Here is a 19,889-nt window from a genome sequence, read left to right as displayed (position 1 = left end):
TGTTTGGAGCTGGAAGTATCAGATTATTGATTTGCACTAATGGACATAATCCTCTCAGTTACCTTATAGTCTGAACAAAGTGGTTAAATAATTTTTTTCCATCTAGATAATAAGAAAAAAAATTAATTTATTTATGTAATTTGCTAGACTTAATAAGCATTCTATGGCTATATGACTATATGCCCTAATGTAATAGCTGTTGTCTGCTGTCGCTATATCCCTTGCCTAGTTGCCTTCCAACCTTTCCCTACCTTGTTACCCATGCTATGCAGGATCCTCTTAGAGGCGGTAAAGATGATTTTATTCGACCATATTATTGCTGCGATACATGCCAATGACAAAGAAGCTCTTGCAAAGGACGCTATGGCACCTCCAAGAAAACGTCTTGTTCCCGAACCTTTGTTAAGGATGGCTCGACTTATCAGCCCCTTCTAGGGCACATAGTTTGTAAGGTTTATCGTAAGTGTATGGTGGTTTCCAGGCCCGGTCAAGCATTGGTTGCACAATCTCTTCATGCATCATCTCTGTTAGTCATTGATCAGATATCCGTTTCTTCCCGGAAAAGCTCACAACATGCAACACTTGGCTGATTCATTTTGATTCCATTTGTTGAATGTTCTGAAAGTTTACAGATTTACTAAGTGTTGTAAAATCATTATGGTAAAGATGATGACAGAAGTGTTGTAATTTTATTCAAATTTATTTGTTCAATTGCCAAGGTTGGTTTCCTAATTGGGAAACTTTCACCCTTCTCAGATGAAAGATTACTCCATTTCTGATTACAGGTTTATAAGTCAAGTCACAAATCGCAGCAATAGTAAAAATAAACCAACTTTTTCTCTCTCTGGTGAGGTATTGGTTAAATCTGTTAACATGCAGAAGGGCCCTCGAATGTTTAATACAATTGATAGATTGATTTTAATTCAACTAATAATAGTTTGGTCACCCGAGTAATTCCAATAATAACTTGAACTAGCAAAAGCTTTATTTCAAAAACTGAAGAGGGGAGAAAAGAAGATAATAGCAAAAACTTCCAGTTCCCTCCAAAAGTAGAGCAGTTAAGGAAACGGTTATTCCTTCTAATCATGGGACTCCAAGCACTCCACCAAAAACCTTTTCTTCTACAGATATTGGAAATACATTCTCTTGGAATCTCTGCAATGACGGGAACTCAATCCTTTCTCTTCTTGCTTCTGATTCTTGCTTTGCTTTTCGTGCTTTTTCGGCCCTCAAAATCATGGAAGTACCCTAGTGAAAGTTCCCTTTCAGGTTTTATTTATTTATTTTTTAAAGAACGTGAAGAACGCAAGATATTGGTTTTGATTCCTTTCATTCATACCTCTCATGCTTCCCCTTTCTGACTTTTGCCTCTTTCTCTTCTTCTGCTAAAGTGCCTTATAGAAGAAGTGCTTTTAGACTTTCAAAGCCATTAATCGGAGAAGATGGGAAGATTTATGCTTGTTCGGAAAAGACTTTATTTGCATTTGAAAGTAATGGTACCATTGCTTGGTCCTTGGATTTAGATTTCACATGCAACATTGGTACGGCTCCAGTTCACGGTGGCACAGGAGAGGTTAGCAATCAACTTTCTGATTATCTTTCCTGAAGTGCTTTTAATTAATGGCACTGTGTTCATCCCTTAATGCTCCATATTACTTTATTCGTATTCCAGCTATCTCCTATGATTATTGATTTATTATTGGCAGGTATATATTGTTGCAGAAAATAGAGTTCTGAAAGTCGATCTTCTGAAGATTGGAACTTCTGAATCTGCCACACAAGTTTTCTACGGTACAGGATCTGGTAAAGGGGGAACAGGTGCAATTGCTGGGATTGCAGTTAGCACATCGAGTTCATCAGTTTACATTAATGTTAAAGGTCGCGCTCTCTTTGCATTCATGACACACGGACAACTTCTGTGGAGTGCTGGACCTGTGCTAAATCAATTAGGCTATCGTCAAGGTTGCACTAAAACTGATGTTGATTGTTACTTCACTTCAGTCCCCGTGATTGATCAATGTGAGGGAAGTATATATGTAAGCACTTCACATCCCAAATCTTTCTGTTTTGTCTACAAATTCTTTTGCTTATTGTGAGAATAGAATTTTTGCTTTTGCAGATCTCAAATACTCAAGGTGAACTTTACTCTTTGTCAGCTCGTAGTCCTTACTTTAACTGGATCCAGGATTTGAGTTCATTTGACAAAGCTTTTACTCTCACCCCTGGAAACAATGGTTACTTGTATGTTACAATACCAGTTAGGGCTCTAGTGTTGGCTCTAGACACATCCTCAGGAAATATTCTTTGGCACAAAAGCGTTGGACCATTAGGTTCTGCAGAATATGCTCCAGTAGTTGACTCTAATGGTAAGTTACCTTCATCATCTACATAGCCCTTGATGATAAAGTTGCTTTTCTTCAAATTTTTCTCACTTTTCTGTTAACAGGTTGGATATCTGTTGGTTCATTAGATGGCTTGCTGTACTCATTTTCCCCGTCTGGGGTTCTCAATAAATTCTCGAAATCAGATACTTCAGATTCAGTGATCCAAGTTAGTCCACTTCTTGATTGCTCTGCCTATGCAGTTTATATATCCCAAACTGAGATGAATCAAAAGATTACTCGCACTAGTGGTGAGTATACTTTTGTTTCCACAATGAACCCTAAAAGTGCAGTCTTCTCCTTATTGGTTCCATCTACTGGGGCCATCTATTGGTCTGAAAGCTATCCTGGTAACTTCGGTTTCTGATTCTTCGAAGTTTGATTTTTGTTGGTTAGATTTCAGTTTCCTTATTGCTTCATGTCTAACTGCTTTCAGTGTTTGATGGTTGTAGGCCAATTCTCATCCTTGTTGTCAAAGAGTGATCTGCAGCATTTTGTACTAGATGAGAGTCTTGTTCTTGCTTTTCTCACTGCTTCAAGTAAGATTTTCTCATCAAAGCATACGCATATTCACCAAGTGTTTTTAATTCCATTTAAAGAATCAACATCATATGCCAGTAAAATTGATAAGTTTATGATGATGCAGAGACTGGCAACCCACTGCCATGCCGTACTAAGTGTAAGAATCAGTGAAACCACTCTTTTAAAGTTATTACGCTGAAAAATGTGTTGCATTTGATTCTTTATCTGTTACCAGATCAGAAACTTGTAGCTAGTTGCTCTCAAACAAGGCCTAAGCTGCCTAGTATCTACACAGGTAAGTTGACAGTACTCAAAGAAATGAATCAAGAAATAAAGAAAGAAAACTTATGGACACATGCCTCTCAATTTCTTCAGGCAACGAAAGGGCAATACTGCTGTTCCTCTTTTTTGAGTCTGTAGTCTTGCTAGTTTTAGCAGTGCTAGTGCGATTCTGTTGTATATTTTGGAGGAAAAAGAAGCTCCAAGGCCAACATCTGGGAAATTTTCTTGAAAAGAGAGTAAGCCTTGAACTTTAACAGTTTCATTCTAGAAAAGGCTCAGCCTTGTTTATTTAGTTAGCAACTTACTAAAATGTTGTATTTTGAGTACTTTAAAGCTAAAAATATGTAACAGCATTAACAAGATTATAGTTAAATCACACACCCAAAAGCTTTGGCAATGGTTTTAACTTTTGGCCCTTTCAGAGATCACTCCAACTCAAGAAGAAAGCATTTGATAGATCAATCACAGAACTGGAGAAAAAGGTTGCAGAGGATGCAGTAGCCAATGAAGTGATCGAAAAATTCAGTAGTTTGGTACGTGAAAGACGGAGCGTTGAGAGGAAGCTCTCAACAACATACAGTTTGGGCCGCGATGAAGCTGCAGCAAGCTCAGAGTCAAAATCCCTCCCACCAGTTTATGATGCAAAAAGCAGAAGCTACTCGTTTCAAGGAGCCAAGAAAGAAAGTGTTACCATCTTTCACACATTGAGTGCAACTTCTTCTGCAGAAGGTAGCAGCGAAAGAGAAGCCAGCTGGGTTTCCGAGGATAAAGATCAGTCAACAGCCAAAGCTAAGGCAAAGGCAAAAGCAAAGGCACCCATTAAAGCAGAAAGTTCAAGTGATGGTGATGGGATAATGGATAAGGAGTACAGAAGAAGCCCATCAGAGCCAGCTTCAAGCTCAAGGGGGTTCATCAATCCATTGCTTCTGAAGCAAGAAAAGTTGCAGGACAAAGGGGAAGTGGTGGAGTCAATGTCGAGTAGCATAAGAAGCATGCCACTGTTGAAGAGGAGGAGGACATTGTCTTCAACTAACTAGAGGATTCATAGCTACACATTCTATAATTAACGTTTTTTATTTATATTTTCATGGAGCACTAATCATTTGTTAAGAAACCGAGATTCTCTTATGATTGAGTTTTTTCATTGCAATTTTCAAAATTAAAGCTCGTAATTATTGACAATTAGAGAAGAACATATATATATACACACACACACACATACACATACATATATACTATCTCGTTTTGGAATTTTTTTTTTTCCAAAAAAAAAAAAAAATCAGCTCGATTAGAGTATGTTAAATTTTATAGGGGTGAAATAAAATGACCAAAAACGACATGTCGTCTCAAAAGTCGTTATAGGTCAATGAGTCTACCCTATTCCGCGACACAGTCAATCGCCGCCTCTCTAAAAGAAGATAAAACGTTGAAAGCCCGAGGAGGAAGAGAACTAAAAAGGAGAGATCTAATAATCATCAACGAATAATAAAGGTAAACCTATAATCAAAACCCTAATTTCAGTTTTCAGTTTTCAGTTTTCTGTTTTCTGTTTTCTGTTTGGCTGCTGAGAAAATTTCTTGTGTATAATTTTCTTCCCTGTGTTGGTTAAAGATCGCAAATTTAAGTTTAATTTAGTGGAAGTTCCATTTCTCGGCAATCAAGCTAAAATTCAATTCCATATATATATGTTGTACACACATCGTCATTTTGGTTAATCAGAACCCTAATTTCCTTTGCTTATTGTAAAATTAGTAGAAAAGGTTTTTCAACTTCTAACAGTTTTGGTTCAAGCCGAAATCTTGATTGCGAGTAATGTATTTTTAATTGCGTATGTAGATGAAGCTATATTTAAGACTGAGTCATTGGAATTGTGGTGCTACTCGGAGAGAAAATTGTATTTGATAGAAGCTTGAAGTAGTTGATGTACTCTGGTTTTGATTTTATGGCGCTCATCTTGTACTTCATGTTCTTATTAACAGCTGTTTTAACAAATATTTTTTGGATTTTGCCTTAAATGTTGGTATATTGTTAATTGAAATTATGTTTTCGTTGTTTTCTTGTTCTGATATACTTGTTGTTGTAGTTCCCTTATGGTGTTTTTGGTGGCGATATTTTTTGTGGTTTTCTGGTCCACTAAGAGTGGTTCATCTCATGCAGGGAATCTGGGCAGTTGATCAGGGGACCTCATACATTGGATATTTGCCTTTCTGTTTATATATGGAAGCTGAGGATGTTATTGACCTCCTAGCTTCTAGCCCTTCTGGCTGTGAAGAGGAGAACAATGAAATGCCAGATCGTGATGGTGAGCCTGGAAAATCTGATTTTCAACCTAATGATTCTGAGAAGAAAGAAGATGATTCAAATGGTGAGAGCATGGAGCTTAACGAACTCAATGTTGAGATTGAAGATGGTCAGTTAATAGAGGAAGGAGAAGTGGGGAAGGATGTTGTTGATGATTCGAATGTAAATGTTGAGGGGACTACAACTGTTGAATTGGCTGAAACCATTGTGGAATCAGACTCCAGGATACATGTTCAAAATGGTTGCCTTGAAGTTGGAAATCGTAGTCCCAACCATAACCGCATGAAGGATGTCAGCTGTATCCTGTTTTAACATTTGATATCCTAACCTTGTTTCTTGTATGTTTCTCTAACTCTGCGTGCACTAATCTTTTCTGGATACTAATGCAAATGGACTTTGATTTAGCATTTAAATAAATGCTCCTAATTTTGTTTTCCATAATCAAAATGGCAGCTATATCCGGTGTTAAGAGAGCCCGGATGACACTTGATGAAGAACAACCTTCGGTGCATGTAATTTATAATTCCTTAACGAGGTTAGGATTGGGAGTGTTTATTGCTACCAAAAAAAGGAAAAAAGAATTGTATTTGTGTTCTTTCCTATAAGTTGTGACTAAGAGTATATCTAGCTCCTCTTTTAGATCATTTTATTTATTCAATCACTAAACACTTGGTAATTGTTTGCCCTTTTCTAGAGCTAGTAAGCAGAAACTTGAGGAATTATTACAGCAGTGGTCAGAATGGCAAGCTCAATTTGGTTCATCATCAAATGTAAGTACTGCTGGTGGAAGTTGGTTTTTGATTTTTTATTTCTAACCCATCCCAGTTCTCTCCTCTTACCAATTTAAAGGCTGCATTATTTAAAATGAGGCAGAAAAACATCTTTTCATGTCTTATTTCTTTTTCACTAAAAAGAACTGTAGTGGCTTGTGTTAGTTAGCATGAATTACGTACCAGCTATAGATATACACTTTCCCTATCAATTTATGTGTGAACCGTAGTGAATATGTAATTATTTAGACAATATCTTTCTCTCTGACCTAGGATCCCATATTTTAGAAGTTGATAAGTTGGGACATACTGTAGTTCTTGTTTGCATATAAAGTCACACTTGCATGGACTAGGTTTACTCACCCAGTGCAATAATTTTGATTATTCTTAGAGATTTAACCTATCAATCATATGAAAGTAGCTTTGGAGTTTTTGTTGCTAGATATGAGTAATGATAAGGTTTGATCTAAGTAGTTGAGCGTCTTAGAAAGATGAATGAAGTGCTTCTAGTTGATTTGTCTTTCGAGATGGGAACAAAATCTGTTAATCAAATGGCTGCATAGGTAATGACGAACCGTTGCTTGATCCTTTATAATTGTTCTTCTCACTGTTGGTCTTTCTCCCGTAGCTAGAAGCCATACATACACATTCTCATATTCTTGTATTAATCTTTTCTACTTTTACTAGGATTACCATAAAAATTGTCAATGGCAATACCTCCTAAGTTTGAAAATTATTTATTAGCCCTGACAGCAGATCTGATGATGTATTCAAAACATCATAGAACCTTAAAGATAGAAAAGAACTAACATAAGTCTGGTTGGAGGAGACAACGAATTGTGCTGAGATGATGTGGAGTACCTATTCTTCTCTCAAGTATGGGAGGCAGCACATTATCCATTCATTATATAAAGCATCCTAATTGTTGGCTCAACTTTACCTGATGTTCAAAGTCGAATCTTTCCTGATTATTGGCTCAATTCCTCAACCTTATCTGATGTTCAAAGTCATATTTTGCATTTGTACTTTAGCTTTGTTTCTTCATACCAACAGTGGGCTTATACGTTGCTGTCTCTGCAATTCTGTTCTGTTATGCTTTTCTAAGCCCTGACCTGAGCTTGGTTTGCATTCTTGCTCCAATTCTTATAGGATCCAAATGAAGGCATTGAATTTGGTGAGCAGACTTTCTTTCCAGCTATACGTGTTGGCAAGGCGAAGGGCCCTGCAGTGGTAAGTGCCGCATTTATGTTTTTACATTCATGGACACATTTAATATGTAGGCCAAGCATTAACCTTGTACGTATATTAATATATATTATCTTTAATGGTCAACACTTGTTTTGTTAAGTTTTTTCCTCAAATTTATGGATTATAAGCTGATTGTAATGAACTTTTGTTGTTGCAAATGATCTTCCCCAATTTCAAAATTATTTTATTAATTTGTTTTCTTCAAATGATTATATGGCTTTTTAAAGAATCAATTGCAGAATATTTATTTTAAAAAATGTACAAGCATGAAATAATGCCATTTTTTATTGGACTTATAAATACTTTAAAATTCTAATTTTCATGAATCAGATTCATAAGGCTATTATAGAAGATTGAATTACAAGATGATAAAGTACGAGGATGCATGAGTAAAAGATGGGCTTGTATGAAATTCACTTAGAGAATACAAAATGTTTAATCAGCTGATAGAATTACTAGTACGCTGCATTGTAAAAAAGTATTCAGAAATGGTACTCTTATTTCATACCTTTTTTAGGCTAGTGACAGAATAACTGCTTTGAATCTGACACATGTCACATACATGGCTCCCTGAGAAGAGATCCCCAACTGCTTTACTCTTGCTTTATGGTGGGGACTGGATTGTGGTGATTAATACATTAATGAAACATTTCTTTCAATTTTGCTTGTATCTTTTCTGTCAAACTTATACTCTGGACAAAAGCAAATAAAATGTTGTACTTGAGCTTCATTACTTTCTGTTTTACATAGAAATCTTCCTTTGAACTATTCTTTTATGTGTAGTCTTTTTGGATAGACAACCAAAACAACAGCAGAATAAGAATTTCATTCCTTCGGATAGCCACAGCACACCTCTTTATGATCGTGGATATGCATTGGGTTTGACATCAGGGGATGGTTCAAGTAATTTGGAGGGGTAAATGTTCTTTATATTTGTATTTCCTAGGATGATGCTTTTCATTTATCCGAAACTATATATATAGACACACACAAACACCCATACATATACATATATACATATACATACATACATACAAACACACACACACACACACACACACACACACACACACACACACACATTTGATGGCATAAGTTGAAAACTTCAAATTTATTAAAGGCATAATTTATAGCTTCAACTTTGTTACCTAGTTTGAGGATCTTAAAAAAAATATCAAATAGTTCTTTTTGGTGGTTTTGATAGTCTGCATCTCTTATTTGATATTTCTAAGCAATTTTTCCTGTACTTTGCAGAGGCTTGGAGATAATAGATGATGCTAGTCGTTGTTTCAATTGTGGTTCTTATAGTCATTCTTTAAAGGAATGTCCGAAGCCTCGTGACAAAGATGCTGTTAATAATGCCCGAAAGCAGCACAAGTCCAAACGTAATCAGAATTCTGCTTCTCGCAATCCAATGCGATATTATCAGAACTCTGCTGGCGGAAAGTACGATGGTTTAAGGCCTGGTGCACTTGATGCTGAAACACGGCAACTTTTAGGTCTTGGGGTATGTGGTTTCTTTATTTCCTCTGCTTATCAATTCTTCGTGAACACATTTTAGCGTGCCTTTGCCTATTACCATTATTAGGCTAGTACAAATAAATGCCCTTATGTGCACTAATATATATTGACATTTCACACTTTTCTTCAAGTCTGATGATGAGTGCATTGTGCATTGCATATTACATGCTTGCACTTCCCTTCACGGTTATCACTGCTCAAAGTAGTTCTATGGTTAAACTTCTAACAATGTCATCTATTTGTTGAGATTGTTTGAACCTTTTCAAATTGTTGATCTTCCTCCAATTAACGGCAACTTGTGATGCAAGTGATTGTGTGTTCAAGTTCAAGTTATTTCTCTTCTTTTGCTCTAATGTACTAGTGGCAGATGACCACTATCGACTTTTTTTATTCGTAAGACACATTTTTTTTAACAAAATAAAACTTCTTTTATGACATAATAAAAGTGGTCACAATTTGTCTTATTTGTTGTTGTACAGGAGCTTGATCCACCGCCTTGGCTTCACAGAATGAGAGAACTTGGGTATCCACCTGGGTATCTTGGTCAGTGAAAGCGTGCTTATACATGTTATCAACCTATCATATAGATTGTGAAATGCTTGTCCCATATTTTCATTTAAATTCATTAAACTCATAATTCTTATATTAATGTATGTAGACTCAGAAGACGATGATCAACCATCAGGGATTACTATATACGCTGATGGGGAAATCAAGGAAGGTCAAGAAGATGGGGAAATAATTGAAACAGGCCGTCCCGCATCAAAGAGGAAAATGACCACTGAATTTCCCGGAATAAATGCACCAATCCCAGAAAATGCGGATGAGAGACTTTGGGCAGCTAGGCCTTCTAGTTCTGATTCATCGAGGGATCGCTCACACCACAGATTGAACCACCATTCAGAATCAATTAGCAGAGGGCGTTACCATGAACAAAGATGGTCTAGGGATTACAGAGATGATGGTCCTCCTGGGGTTGACCCAGTTTCTAGTTATCCTCCAAGGTATGGTGGTTATGATTATTACAGTTCTCACAGTAGAAGCCCTACCCGTGGGAGGTCATACTCCGACAGAGATAGGGATGATTATGCGAGTCATGGTTCTTATAGTTCACCATACTCCAATAGACATACGTCGCCACCAGATTATGATCTAGATAGATACCGAGATGACTATAGCCGCGAATATTTGTCTCGTAGTATGGATGAGTATGACAGGTTTCGCCCTCGTGGTAGGTGGTGGTAAACAGAGTTGGACATGATTGTAGCAGTAACTTGTAGAAAAATCTTACCCAGTTTTACTGACAGATCTTCATCTGAGATTTTGTTTCCCTGTCTAGCAAGGGGATACTTGTATTAAGGCAGTAGACTAGTTGGATGATGTCCATTTGTAAGATTTATTTTGAATGACATTTAGATTTAAAAGCTGTCAATATTCTCTAATGCATTCGCAATTTCGTTCTGCTTGTTCTTTTAAATTCTGTTATTGCTTTTGCTCATATCAATCCTATGCAGCTCTGCATCCAAAAAAAAAAACAGAATGACTTGCATGGAAATTTTGGCTGATGTTAATGTCTGAAAGCCATGAAATTTGTATAAACCTTTTGAGAATAATACCGTCCTTATGCGTGACTAATGATTTCAGTAATGGTAAGCGAGTGACGCCATGACGTGGCATTATATGATGACCCAACCACGAGGTGCCACGGGATCGTGTTGCATCGCTCACCCACTCATTTGAAAGTTAATCAGCTCACTTGTTTAATTTTTTGTTGTTGTCAATTTAAGTAGGGAAAACCTTAGTTGTATCTAATCGTTGGATGTCAATGAATCTCATTAATTTAATTATATTTAATAATTAGATGCAACTGTAATTTTTTATTGTTGTCAATTTAAGTAAGAAAAATTTTAATTGTATCTAACCATTAAATGTCAATAAATTTCATTAATCTAATTATATTTAATAATTAGATACAACTGTAGTACGTGGTACCGTAGCCTGATCCATTTAAGTAATAGTATTGATATCAAATCTGTCGGCACGGTCTATCAACCAAAAAAAAAATTTTTGTCTAAAAATTAACTCGTTAATCAAAAGGTTGATCGGATCTGACACTTTGATTTAACATGCGCCACGCGGGACTGCGGGCGACCGAATCAGAATTCAGACGCAATAAAGGGTTGTATAATTAATTAATCAATTAATTATTGAAGGGTATTTTTGTATTTACATTTATCAGTTTACGACACGGAAACCGATCTTTTTATGATTTAACTCTACTTATTATATCTTACTTTGTAATCTCCTAGTCATAGGTTGGTTGGTAGTAAAATAAAACAAAATTGAAAAATAAAGCATAGCTGGCCCACCATGGTTCTCGAAAATCAAGGAGAGAGAAACGGCTTAAACAGGTCTCTCTCTCTTTCTCCCTCTCTCTCTTTGCTTTTAGGGTTTCGTAATGTATGCTTTTAATTTTACTGTTTAGTTTTATTCTTGTTTAACGGTAACAAAATCAAGCAAAGAATTTTTTTTTTTTTTTTTCTAAAAGAAAGAAAATATTTATTCACTGCGATTATCTGATCTTCTCATCTGAAATTGACGTTGTCGCCGGAATTAAGAGCTAAAAGCTTTGCTTAGGTTCTTTTAGGGTTAGGGTTTCTGAGTCTTGACATGAAAGGCGGCGTTCTCAGTTTAGGGGTTTTGAAGTTATGAAGCAAAAGCGACGTGGTAGTGGTGTTGTTCTTGTTTCTTCATACCCAAATTTTAAGAATTGGTTTAGGGTTCTGGAAAAAAAAGTTTGGGAAAAAATAAAAACGGTGGCGTTTTTGTTTGGGAAATTTTAAATTTGCCCAACCCAACTACATATAAACCAATGTACCAAAAGCGATAGAGAACTGACATAAATATATTATTGTGGTTTTTTTTTTTTAAAAAAAAAGTCATAACTCATCAAACACAAATGATTCTTAAGTTTACATTTTGCTTCCAAGAAGCTCATAGCTGGACAGTCCTGTTCTATTCGATCTCCAAGTGATTGATTCAGACTGATAGAAAGATTTTATGAGGGTAGATGCTCCGTTCTGTAACATGACATCCAAATGATAGCTTTAGAATATTTAAAGCATGGTAATGTTCATATCTGTCACCCAAGCATTGATATCTTGGTTTTATGTTCGTTTGCTTGTGCGCACTTACAGACGTATGCTCATCGTACAACGCTCTGCTAATTATGAAAAAAATGGCTTCTAGGATTATAAAGTTGGGCTTTTTACGATCATGTAGAATGAGGCAAACCAAACCTGGAGGAAACTAATTAAATCAAACAGATAATGTACAATGTACTGGCAACAAAATCTTTATTAAGAAAACAGAATAAAGTGGTCTCACCTTGTGTCTAACTGGGTATACAAGTCCCTGTCATGGTCTCCGTTAATAAATGAATATAGTAATCCACATAGAACAGCAAAATGCACACAGATTGATATCTTTCGTTGGGAAATCTATCCATAATTTTCAGGTATTCTCGCTTGGTTGGGATAATTCATTTTACTGCACTGTAAAAAAAAATCTATTTTTTTAAGATACAAGTGAAAAAGTCCTACTATATGAATTATTATCTGAATGATTTTGGGATATTATTTATACTATTTTGCTGAATTTTTATTCCTCAATTGTTCTTCAGGTGAAATATATGAACCAGGAGAATCTGAATTGTTGTTTGCAAACCTTGATCCAAAATAAAATGGATGATGTATGCCCCATCCAACAAGTTGCCTATCATGCTACTTCTTCATCACTGCCGTGCCATATGTCAATGTCAACCTTGGATTTCAGACGTGATTCATACTCTGACGGATTAGTCCCACCCTTTAGTCTCTTGAATGGAAGCACTGAAGGTGAGCAAGTTAGCATTCCAACTGTAGATTGGTTGCACAATTCAGTTATTTGTACCATTTTGTTGCAAGGTTTTACATTTATCTCTAATAATTGTGCGTCCAATCTTCTTCTTTAGGACTAACTTTTGATGGATATCTATGTGGAGCTCCCAGTGTACTCACTGCTGTCAACAGGAAGAACATCCCCTCACCTATGGCCAAAAAGCAGGTTGGAAATATGATTCTATCTCCTGAACAGGATTCAACCATCACTTCATGTTCTAGTGAGGATGGCTTTTCCGATGCTGCAACTTTCAACAATGGACCTGTCTTTGATTCAACTTTGCAGATCCCACATTTTTTACAGATAATTCCTGAAGTCCCCAGTACTCTACCAAGCACAGACTTGGAGTATCAGTGGCCATATGTACAGTTTGATGAGTCATCTGATGGGAAAGCACAATTTTATTTCAATAAAAGGGATGTATCTTGCAGTCTGATAGCAGAACAAAATATGTGTATGCAGACTGCATCCCCTTCAGAACCATTGTATGTGTCTCCACTTGCTTCAGAGAGCAACGCACCCACTTCCAATCAAATGGGAGCTGCTAAATATGCAAAGCCAAGTAATCCATCATGTTTATATCTTGAACATAGAATTTTACATGCTTATATCAACTACAAGAGTTCAATGGTGGCCAATGGAGGTAGTATAGTCTCTTTTGTGAACTATTTGCATTCAACAATATGTAATATTCACTGGTGTGGATGTGAACGTTTCTGCATACTTTTGTCCCACTTTGATGGCTGTCACTCTGCTGAGTGTCATATCTGTGGACCTGTTCGATATGCATCTGATGCTGCTAATCACCAGAAATTTGATATCATGAAAAGCAGTTTCAGTAATACAGATTGTGATTGGTCCAAATCTGGCAGTTCAAATTGCTTCTTCCCTTCTTCGAAACGTTTGAAGATGGAACATCCAATTTGCTCTTTTTCATCTGGGGTTGGAATTTCTAGTTTCGTGGATCCATTACAAGTTCAGTCATTTGATTTTGGAGCAGTTCCACCCTTGCAGCAGTTTCCTGAATCTCCTAAATCTATTAATTCTGAGGTCAGAGAGCTGGACATGGAACTACTTAGAAATCCTGCAAAAGATTCTACTATTTTTGAAGGGACTAGAAATAGCATTGTTGATAATTATTGCATGTTGAACTCCCAGAAAGTGTTTACTCCAGAGGAGTTTAATTTTGGTAGTAAGATGGAGGAGGACCTGAGTAGTGGTGGTGATCTAGCGGATATATTCCTAGATTCTAACAGATTGAGGTCCAGTGTTGTGTCTGTTCATGAAGCGTGTGGTGCTGGTTGTAAAGAGGATGAGGTACTGGTCAGGACAAAGCTGAATGAGACCAACCCAGAGATTAAAAGTGAATGTGTTGCAGTACCAGTCAGGACTGAGTCTGATCTGACCAAGCCTGGGACAAAAAATGAACTTATTGCACAAGAAGCTGATAATGGGCAACCATTAAAATTGAGGAATCCCAGGACAAATGGTGTTTCCTTAACTGATTTTTTCACAGCAGAACAATTAAGGGCGCATATATCAAGTCTTAGGCAGTTGGTTAGTCAGGTTCGTACATCATTGTATACTCCCTTGCTAATATTTTTTTTTCTTTTTTTTTCCATTTTTATCTCATTGTTAGTACATGATGTCATTTGCGTGTTCTTTGTTTTATCCCCATTTTGAAAAACTTCTTTACTTGGGAAAATAAAGCAATGTTATCACCATTTACTGATCCAGCAACTTGTTTGCATGTGATTCCTGATTTCTGCTGGCCCTAAACCTTAAGCATCTAGATATCTACAAATTAAAAATTTAAATAATAAGTCCATTGCTTCTGCTTGAATTCTGTTATTTTTGCATAGTTACCTCCAAACCATTAATTTGTGCACTGTAAATATAGATACTTTTGCACTGAGCTGGCAGACTAGGTTGTAGTTACAATTTACAAACTTGTTGGCAAGTTTTTGTCTTTGATATGTTTATTTCAAACCTTTAATTGCTGCAAATATACTTTGTTTATAAACAAACACTTATATGCTTGAGCGTCTTCTTTGAAATAGAGTGCATTGAAGGAGGAAAAAAGAAATAAAACTACAAACACTCTCAGCGACAATTCTTGCCAGCTGTGTCAAGCAGAGAAGCTCTTATTGGCTCCAACACCAATATATTGTTCATATTGTGGTGCTGACATTAAGCGCTATGTCATATACTACAGCACACCTGAAGAAAATGGCATGCGGCATTGTTTCTGTAAGTCATGCTATAAACAATCTCGAGGTGGGAAAATTTCATTATATGGAATTTCCTTTTCCAAGGCAAAGATGTATAAGAGAAAGAATGATGAGGCTATAGAAGAAGCGGTAAGCTGAGTTTTAATTCATATTTTTTCCTGCTATTTCTACAAAATAATGAAAAGATTCACTTCCTATGCCTGTTGTGTTCTTTCAGTGGGTTCTGTGTGATAAATGTCAAGGTTGGCAACACCAGATATGTGCTCTCTATAATAACAAAAGAGATACAGAAGGAAAAGCTGAATATTTCTGTCCCAAATGCCGCTTAAAAGAAATAGAAACTGGGGACCATTTGCTCTTAGCAGAAAGCACATTTTTTGCTGCAAAAGATCTACCAAGCACCATGCTTAGTGACCACTTAGAGCAAAGACTCTTTACGCGTATCCAGGAGGAGAGAAAAATGAAAGCAAATGTTTCCGGAAAGAACCTTGATGAGGTAAGTTGCCAATTGCACTGAAGGATCTTTAACATGTTTGTGTTATATAGCAGCAATTTGTATTCTGCATATACATCATAAATTACTGAAAAATGGTTTTCAGGATAAATAAATACAAGCATAAAACCCTAAATGAAAAGATCATTGATGAATTCCACCGGTCAATGTCTGTGTCACAATCTGTATTCTAGAAGGGAAAAAAAAGAATTAAATTAACTTTCACCCACTAAGATCTAGGTTTTTGTTAGGAAATGCTATATTTTCGATTTTTAGATGATGCTATTGTTCTTCCAGTAATTGCTTTCTTTAAGATGATTATCTTTTTTTCTTTTCCCTGTTTTCTTTCTCATTCTTTATTTTCCCTGTTTGCTCTATAATTTCATTATGCTGCTTAATTGATAATACATGATGCCATTACTAGGTTCCGACGGCAGAAGATCTCGTTGTTAGAGTTGTATTATCTGTTGACAAGAAGTTAGAAGTGAAGCAGCAATTTCTAGATATCTTTCATGAAGCTAATTATCCTACAGAGTTCCCATACAGATTAAAGGTTAGATGAATTTTCAGTTAAGTGTTTTATGAGATAACATTTTGTGGTTTCTGTAATTTGCCTCTTATTGTGCTTTCATGTATATTTGTTATCTTGTTTCTGAGAAAACCTGCCTGCCCTTCTCCCATTTCAGGTGATTTTATTGTTTCAGAAGATTGAAGGGGTGGATGTATGCCTTTTCGGCATGTATGTCCAGGAGTTTGGTTCAGAATGCAGTCACCCAAATCAACGTTGTGTTTATATCTCATATCTTGATTCGGTGAAGTACTTTAGGCCTGAGACAGAAACTGCAGCTGGGAAAGCTCTTCGTACCTTTGTTTACCATGAAATATTGGTATATTACGTAATTCTTATTATTCTACTTGTTGGACATCTTCCAACTTAATTGGAAGATTGATTGCTTATGTTTCTTTCATCAGATAGGATACCTTGAATACAGTAAAAAACGGGGTTTTGCAACCTGCTATATATGGGCCTGTCCCCCTGTAAAGGGAGAAGATTATATCTTATACTGTCATCCGGAGACGCAGAAAACTCCCAAGTCTGACAAGCTGCGACACTGGTCTCTCTCTCTCTCTATATATATATATACCCCATTGCTGTAATCATGCACCTGCATTCCTATAACTATTGATTTTCTTTCTGTGTATTTCTTGTTTAAGAACTTTTCTATGTGCAGGTATCGATCAATGCTGAGAAAAGCAGCTGAAGAAAAAATTGTTGTTGGTATCTCTAATTTATATGATCAATTTTTCATTCCAACTGGACAACATTCAAAAGTAACAGCAGCTCGTTTGCCGTATTTTGACGGTGACTATTGGTCTGGAGCCGCTGAAGGTGTGATCAAGAGCATTGAACAAGAAAGAGGAGATGACTTTCATAAGAAGTTAAAGAAACCAATGACAAAGAGAATGTTAAAGGCCATGGGACATGCAGATCCTTCTAGCAATGCTGCTAAAGATATTCTATTTATGCAAAAAGTAATTTCTCTTCTCAACTTCACCTTTTTGAACGTTAAAATCACTAGATGCCATAATTCTTATCGTTTGGATGTGCTGCTTTGCCTCGAATGATGACTAAATAGCCAATAGGAATTAGCGAGCATGCAAATTAAGGTCTATATGGGGTCAAACCAATTATCTGGACATTTTCAGCCAGCAGAAGTGCAATGGCTAAGAGTTATTGAATTATTTCAACGTGGTTTTGACCGAATTAATCTTGCTTTTTTTGTTTTGGTTGCTTTCTATAGCTGGGACAAATCATCTTCCCTGTTAAGGAGGACTTCATCGTTGTCCACTTGCAATTTGTTTGCTCACACTGTCATGAAGTGATATTGTATAGGCACCGATGGTGTTGCAGTCAGTGCAAATATTTCCAGCTATGTGAAAGGTAATAATTCTTCCTCTTAAATTTTGTTTTCATACTCATGTCCACGTCTTTAATTGAACTGTTCTTTCTGCTTTTATACTTATGTCCATGCCTTTCTTCAGGTTCTCAATTCTGTTTAAGTTATCAAATCTAATCATCTTCAATTTATCACTGTTTCAGATTCTTGTATCCTCTTGAGAATGCAAAGCTAATGTGTGATACAATATTAATATAAATTGGAGGCTTTGTTTTCACTAGTAGATAACAGAGGCCCTGTGCAAAGAATTAAAAGTCACTTATAGAGCCATGTTGCACAAATGTGTGCAAGGACATAATTTTACAAAATTACTTTTCTTGTGTTATTAGCGTTAACATGAAAAAACTATTTTAAGATTGATCCCGTTGTTGGCAAAATGTCTGTTCTTCCATGAATCTACGGTGCACAGGATGATCAAAGAACACAATTCTTATTCTTCCTTTCATGTTGCAGATGCCATGATGCTGAAAGAAACCTCAACGGCGAGGACATCCACACTTTAAATGGCAAAGAAAAGCATGCACTCAATAAGGTGAATTCATATCTCAAATCTCAGTCATCCCTCTCTCTGTAATGGTCTGGCATTTTTAGTTTATCTTTTGTGTGCACGCGGGCATGCGTACATATAATTTTTTTTTTTTCAGGTTATGGTGGATGATGTGCCATGTCATACCAGGGATAAGGATGTTATTATAGATAATACTTCATTTGAAAATAGGAATGCTTTCTTGAGTTTTTGTCAGAAAAATTATTATCAGTTTGACACACTTCGCCGGGCTAAGTATTCTTCGATGATGATCCTGCATCATCTACACAATTCAAACATGCTCAATGCCGAGAGCATCTGCTGCCTTTGCCGCAAGGACACTGTGATAGACCAGTGCTGGCAGTGTGAGACCTGCCCGCAGTTTGAAGTTTGCACTGCATGCTATCAGGAAAAGGGCAATTCTTTGCATATCCATAAGTTGACCCAGCGTTCTTCTGCAGCTGATGGTGGGACTGAGAGTAGAGAGGCACAGACGAAAGCGTTGCAGGCAGGAAGAAACCCGGACACTTATATTCACTCACAAGTTAATTTAACACTGCAGAAAACACAACTGATGAATCTCCTACAACATGCCTCTCAATGTAGCTTAAACAAAAGCAAGGGCTGCTCTTACCCAAAATGCCTTAAAATGAAAACTTTGTTTTACCATGCACGCAGCTGTAATGTTCGAACCGCCGGGGGTTGTCAGCACTGTAGAAAGATATGGTCGCTGCTGACTATGCACTCAAGGTGCTGTAAAGAACTTGATTGCAGGGTACCACGTTGCAAGTACGTTAATACTTCTCTTTCAAGAAATTCTTCCAAACCTTGTGTCTGTTTAATAAGTTCGTCCAAAACATTAACTTGATTGTTAATTTTCATGTTAAATCTGCAGGGATTTGAAGCAGTGGAATGCTGAAGCCGTGGTGTAATGCTGGAAACGAAGGGATAGTCCCAATTGTAAAGATAGAGCAGGACTTGCCCAAAGCAGCAGCCATCGCAGGACTTGGTAAATTCATAACAACAAAACCCAAACACAGACGGTCTGAAGCGCCCCAGCTTTAGTTATTATTCTTCTCTGGTGTAATTATCAAGGACTCCCCTGTGGTTTTGTTGTAGATTTCGAAATTCAACAATCTAGGCTAGGCATGTTTGGATTTTTCCCATTTATTTTGTATATAAGTATAAATATATTCCAAATCTTAAGAAATGATGAAGGAAGAAGAAATACGGAATCAACGATTAAATTAAAATGTAAAGGCGGTGGATCATGATAGCACGCTCTATAAATCCATGTTTGTTTACTGAGAATTTTTAAGTTCGAGAATCATCGCGTCTCAATAATTGATCTAATGATTTTTCTTTAACTTGTTTCTAAAGGAAATGACAAAAAAAAATTTGGTTTATAAGAAGTATAATGAGGAATAAGTTTTCTAGTAAACCATAAATTTTGAAAACCAATTAAAGGGGATGCAATTGCTGGGCTTGGCAAACCCTCTTGACCCGACCCGAGCTACAGGGCAACGTCCCGGCGGTCGAGCTACCCCGCCTGAATCTCCGAGAAAGGTTATATATATATATGGATTAATGTGAAACCTCTATAGGGAGGCATTTCTGTGGCAAAATATGGATTTGGTGAAAAAAAAAAATACTTAATTTTTTTTTCCCGGACCTAGTTTAGGCCCAAAACTAAAGGGTATATAACACACGGCTTTAG

The 19,889-nt window shown here is 36.6% G+C and overlaps 3 protein-coding genes and 1 pseudogene across 7 annotated transcripts in view; all 4 read left to right on the top strand.

Annotated features, from left to right (window-relative positions):
* LOC18038979 (isoprenylcysteine alpha-carbonyl methylesterase ICME) overlaps positions 1-711 on the top strand; it is a 5,056-nt gene extending 4,345 nt beyond the window's left edge. The window contains 2 exon segments of the mRNA XM_006430770.2: positions 273-299; positions 301-711. Of these exon segments, the coding sequence (XP_006430833.2) occupies positions 273-299; positions 301-435 (162 nt within the window). The 3' untranslated portion in view covers positions 436-711.
* Positions 712-1,050: 339 nt separating this feature from the next.
* On the top strand, positions 1,051-4,298 carry LOC112097191 (protein GAMETE EXPRESSED 3). Its single transcript, XM_024181646.1, has 10 exons — positions 1,051-1,269; positions 1,392-1,573; positions 1,707-2,036; positions 2,120-2,366; positions 2,447-2,731; positions 2,834-2,920; positions 3,028-3,060; positions 3,139-3,198; positions 3,279-3,421; positions 3,608-4,298. The coding sequence occupies exons 1-10, from the start codon at positions 1,086-1,088 to the stop codon at positions 4,220-4,222; spliced, it is 2,166 nt and encodes a 721-aa protein (XP_024037414.1). The 5' UTR covers positions 1,051-1,085; the 3' UTR covers positions 4,223-4,298.
* A 294-nt stretch (positions 4,299-4,592) lies between these two features.
* LOC18038609 lies at positions 4,593-10,486 on the top strand (annotated as a pseudogene).
* Positions 10,487-11,348: 862 nt separating this feature from the next.
* Positions 11,349-19,440, top strand: LOC18038812 (histone acetyltransferase HAC12). 5 transcript variants are annotated; one of them, XM_024181644.1, is made up of 14 exons: positions 12,165-12,542; positions 12,708-12,921; positions 13,038-13,129; positions 13,250-14,530; positions 15,025-15,324; positions 15,413-15,691; positions 16,113-16,241; positions 16,375-16,575; positions 16,661-16,803; positions 16,921-17,221; positions 17,491-17,630; positions 18,100-18,178; positions 18,291-18,961; positions 19,068-19,440. In XM_024181644.1, exons 1-14 carry the CDS (start codon positions 12,462-12,464, stop codon positions 19,102-19,104), a joined length of 3,948 nt encoding a protein of 1,315 aa, XP_024037412.1. In that variant the 5' UTR covers positions 12,165-12,461; the 3' UTR covers positions 19,105-19,440. The 5 variants fall into 5 exon arrangements, with proteins under 5 accessions (XP_006430827.1, XP_024037411.1, XP_024037412.1 ...); XM_006430764.2 differs by lacking the exon at positions 12,165-12,542 and adding an exon at positions 11,349-11,436 and having other exon boundaries at positions 13,038-14,530; XM_024181643.1 differs by lacking the exon at positions 12,165-12,542 and adding an exon at positions 11,990-12,151 and having other exon boundaries at positions 13,038-14,530.
* Positions 19,441-19,889: the final 449 nt, after the last annotated feature.

This window comes from Citrus clementina, unplaced genomic scaffold (assembly GCF_000493195.1).
Source record: "Citrus clementina cultivar Clemenules unplaced genomic scaffold, Citrus_clementina_v1.0 scaffold_6, whole genome shotgun sequence".
NCBI classification, from domain to species: domain Eukaryota; kingdom Viridiplantae; phylum Streptophyta; class Magnoliopsida; order Sapindales; family Rutaceae; genus Citrus; species Citrus x clementina.
The sequence above is the reverse complement of the archived record's forward strand: the minus strand, read 5'-3'. Positions and strand labels throughout refer to the sequence as shown.

Bases quoted from the DNA above. Each gene is read 5' to 3' on its own strand.
- LOC112097191 (XM_024181646.1), top strand. From the start codon at position 1,086: ATGGGACTCCAAGCACTCCACCAAAAACCTTTTCTTCTACAGATATTG. The intron at 2,037-2,119 runs GTAAGCACTTCA...TTGCTTTTGCAG, and splicing joins AATGTGAGGGAAGTATATAT to ATCTCAAATACTCAAGGTGA. The intron at 2,921-3,027 runs GTAAGATTTTCT...ATGATGATGCAG, and splicing joins TGCTTTTCTCACTGCTTCAA to AGACTGGCAACCCACTGCCA.
- LOC18038812 (XM_024181642.1), top strand. From the start codon at position 12,462: ATGAATATAGTAATCCACATAGAACAGCAAAATGCACACAGATTGATA. The intron at 12,922-13,037 runs GTGAGCAAGTTA...CTTCTTCTTTAG, and splicing joins CTTGAATGGAAGCACTGAAG to GACTAACTTTTGATGGATAT. The intron at 17,222-17,490 runs GTAATTTCTCTT...TGCTTTCTATAG, and splicing joins ATATTCTATTTATGCAAAAA to CTGGGACAAATCATCTTCCC.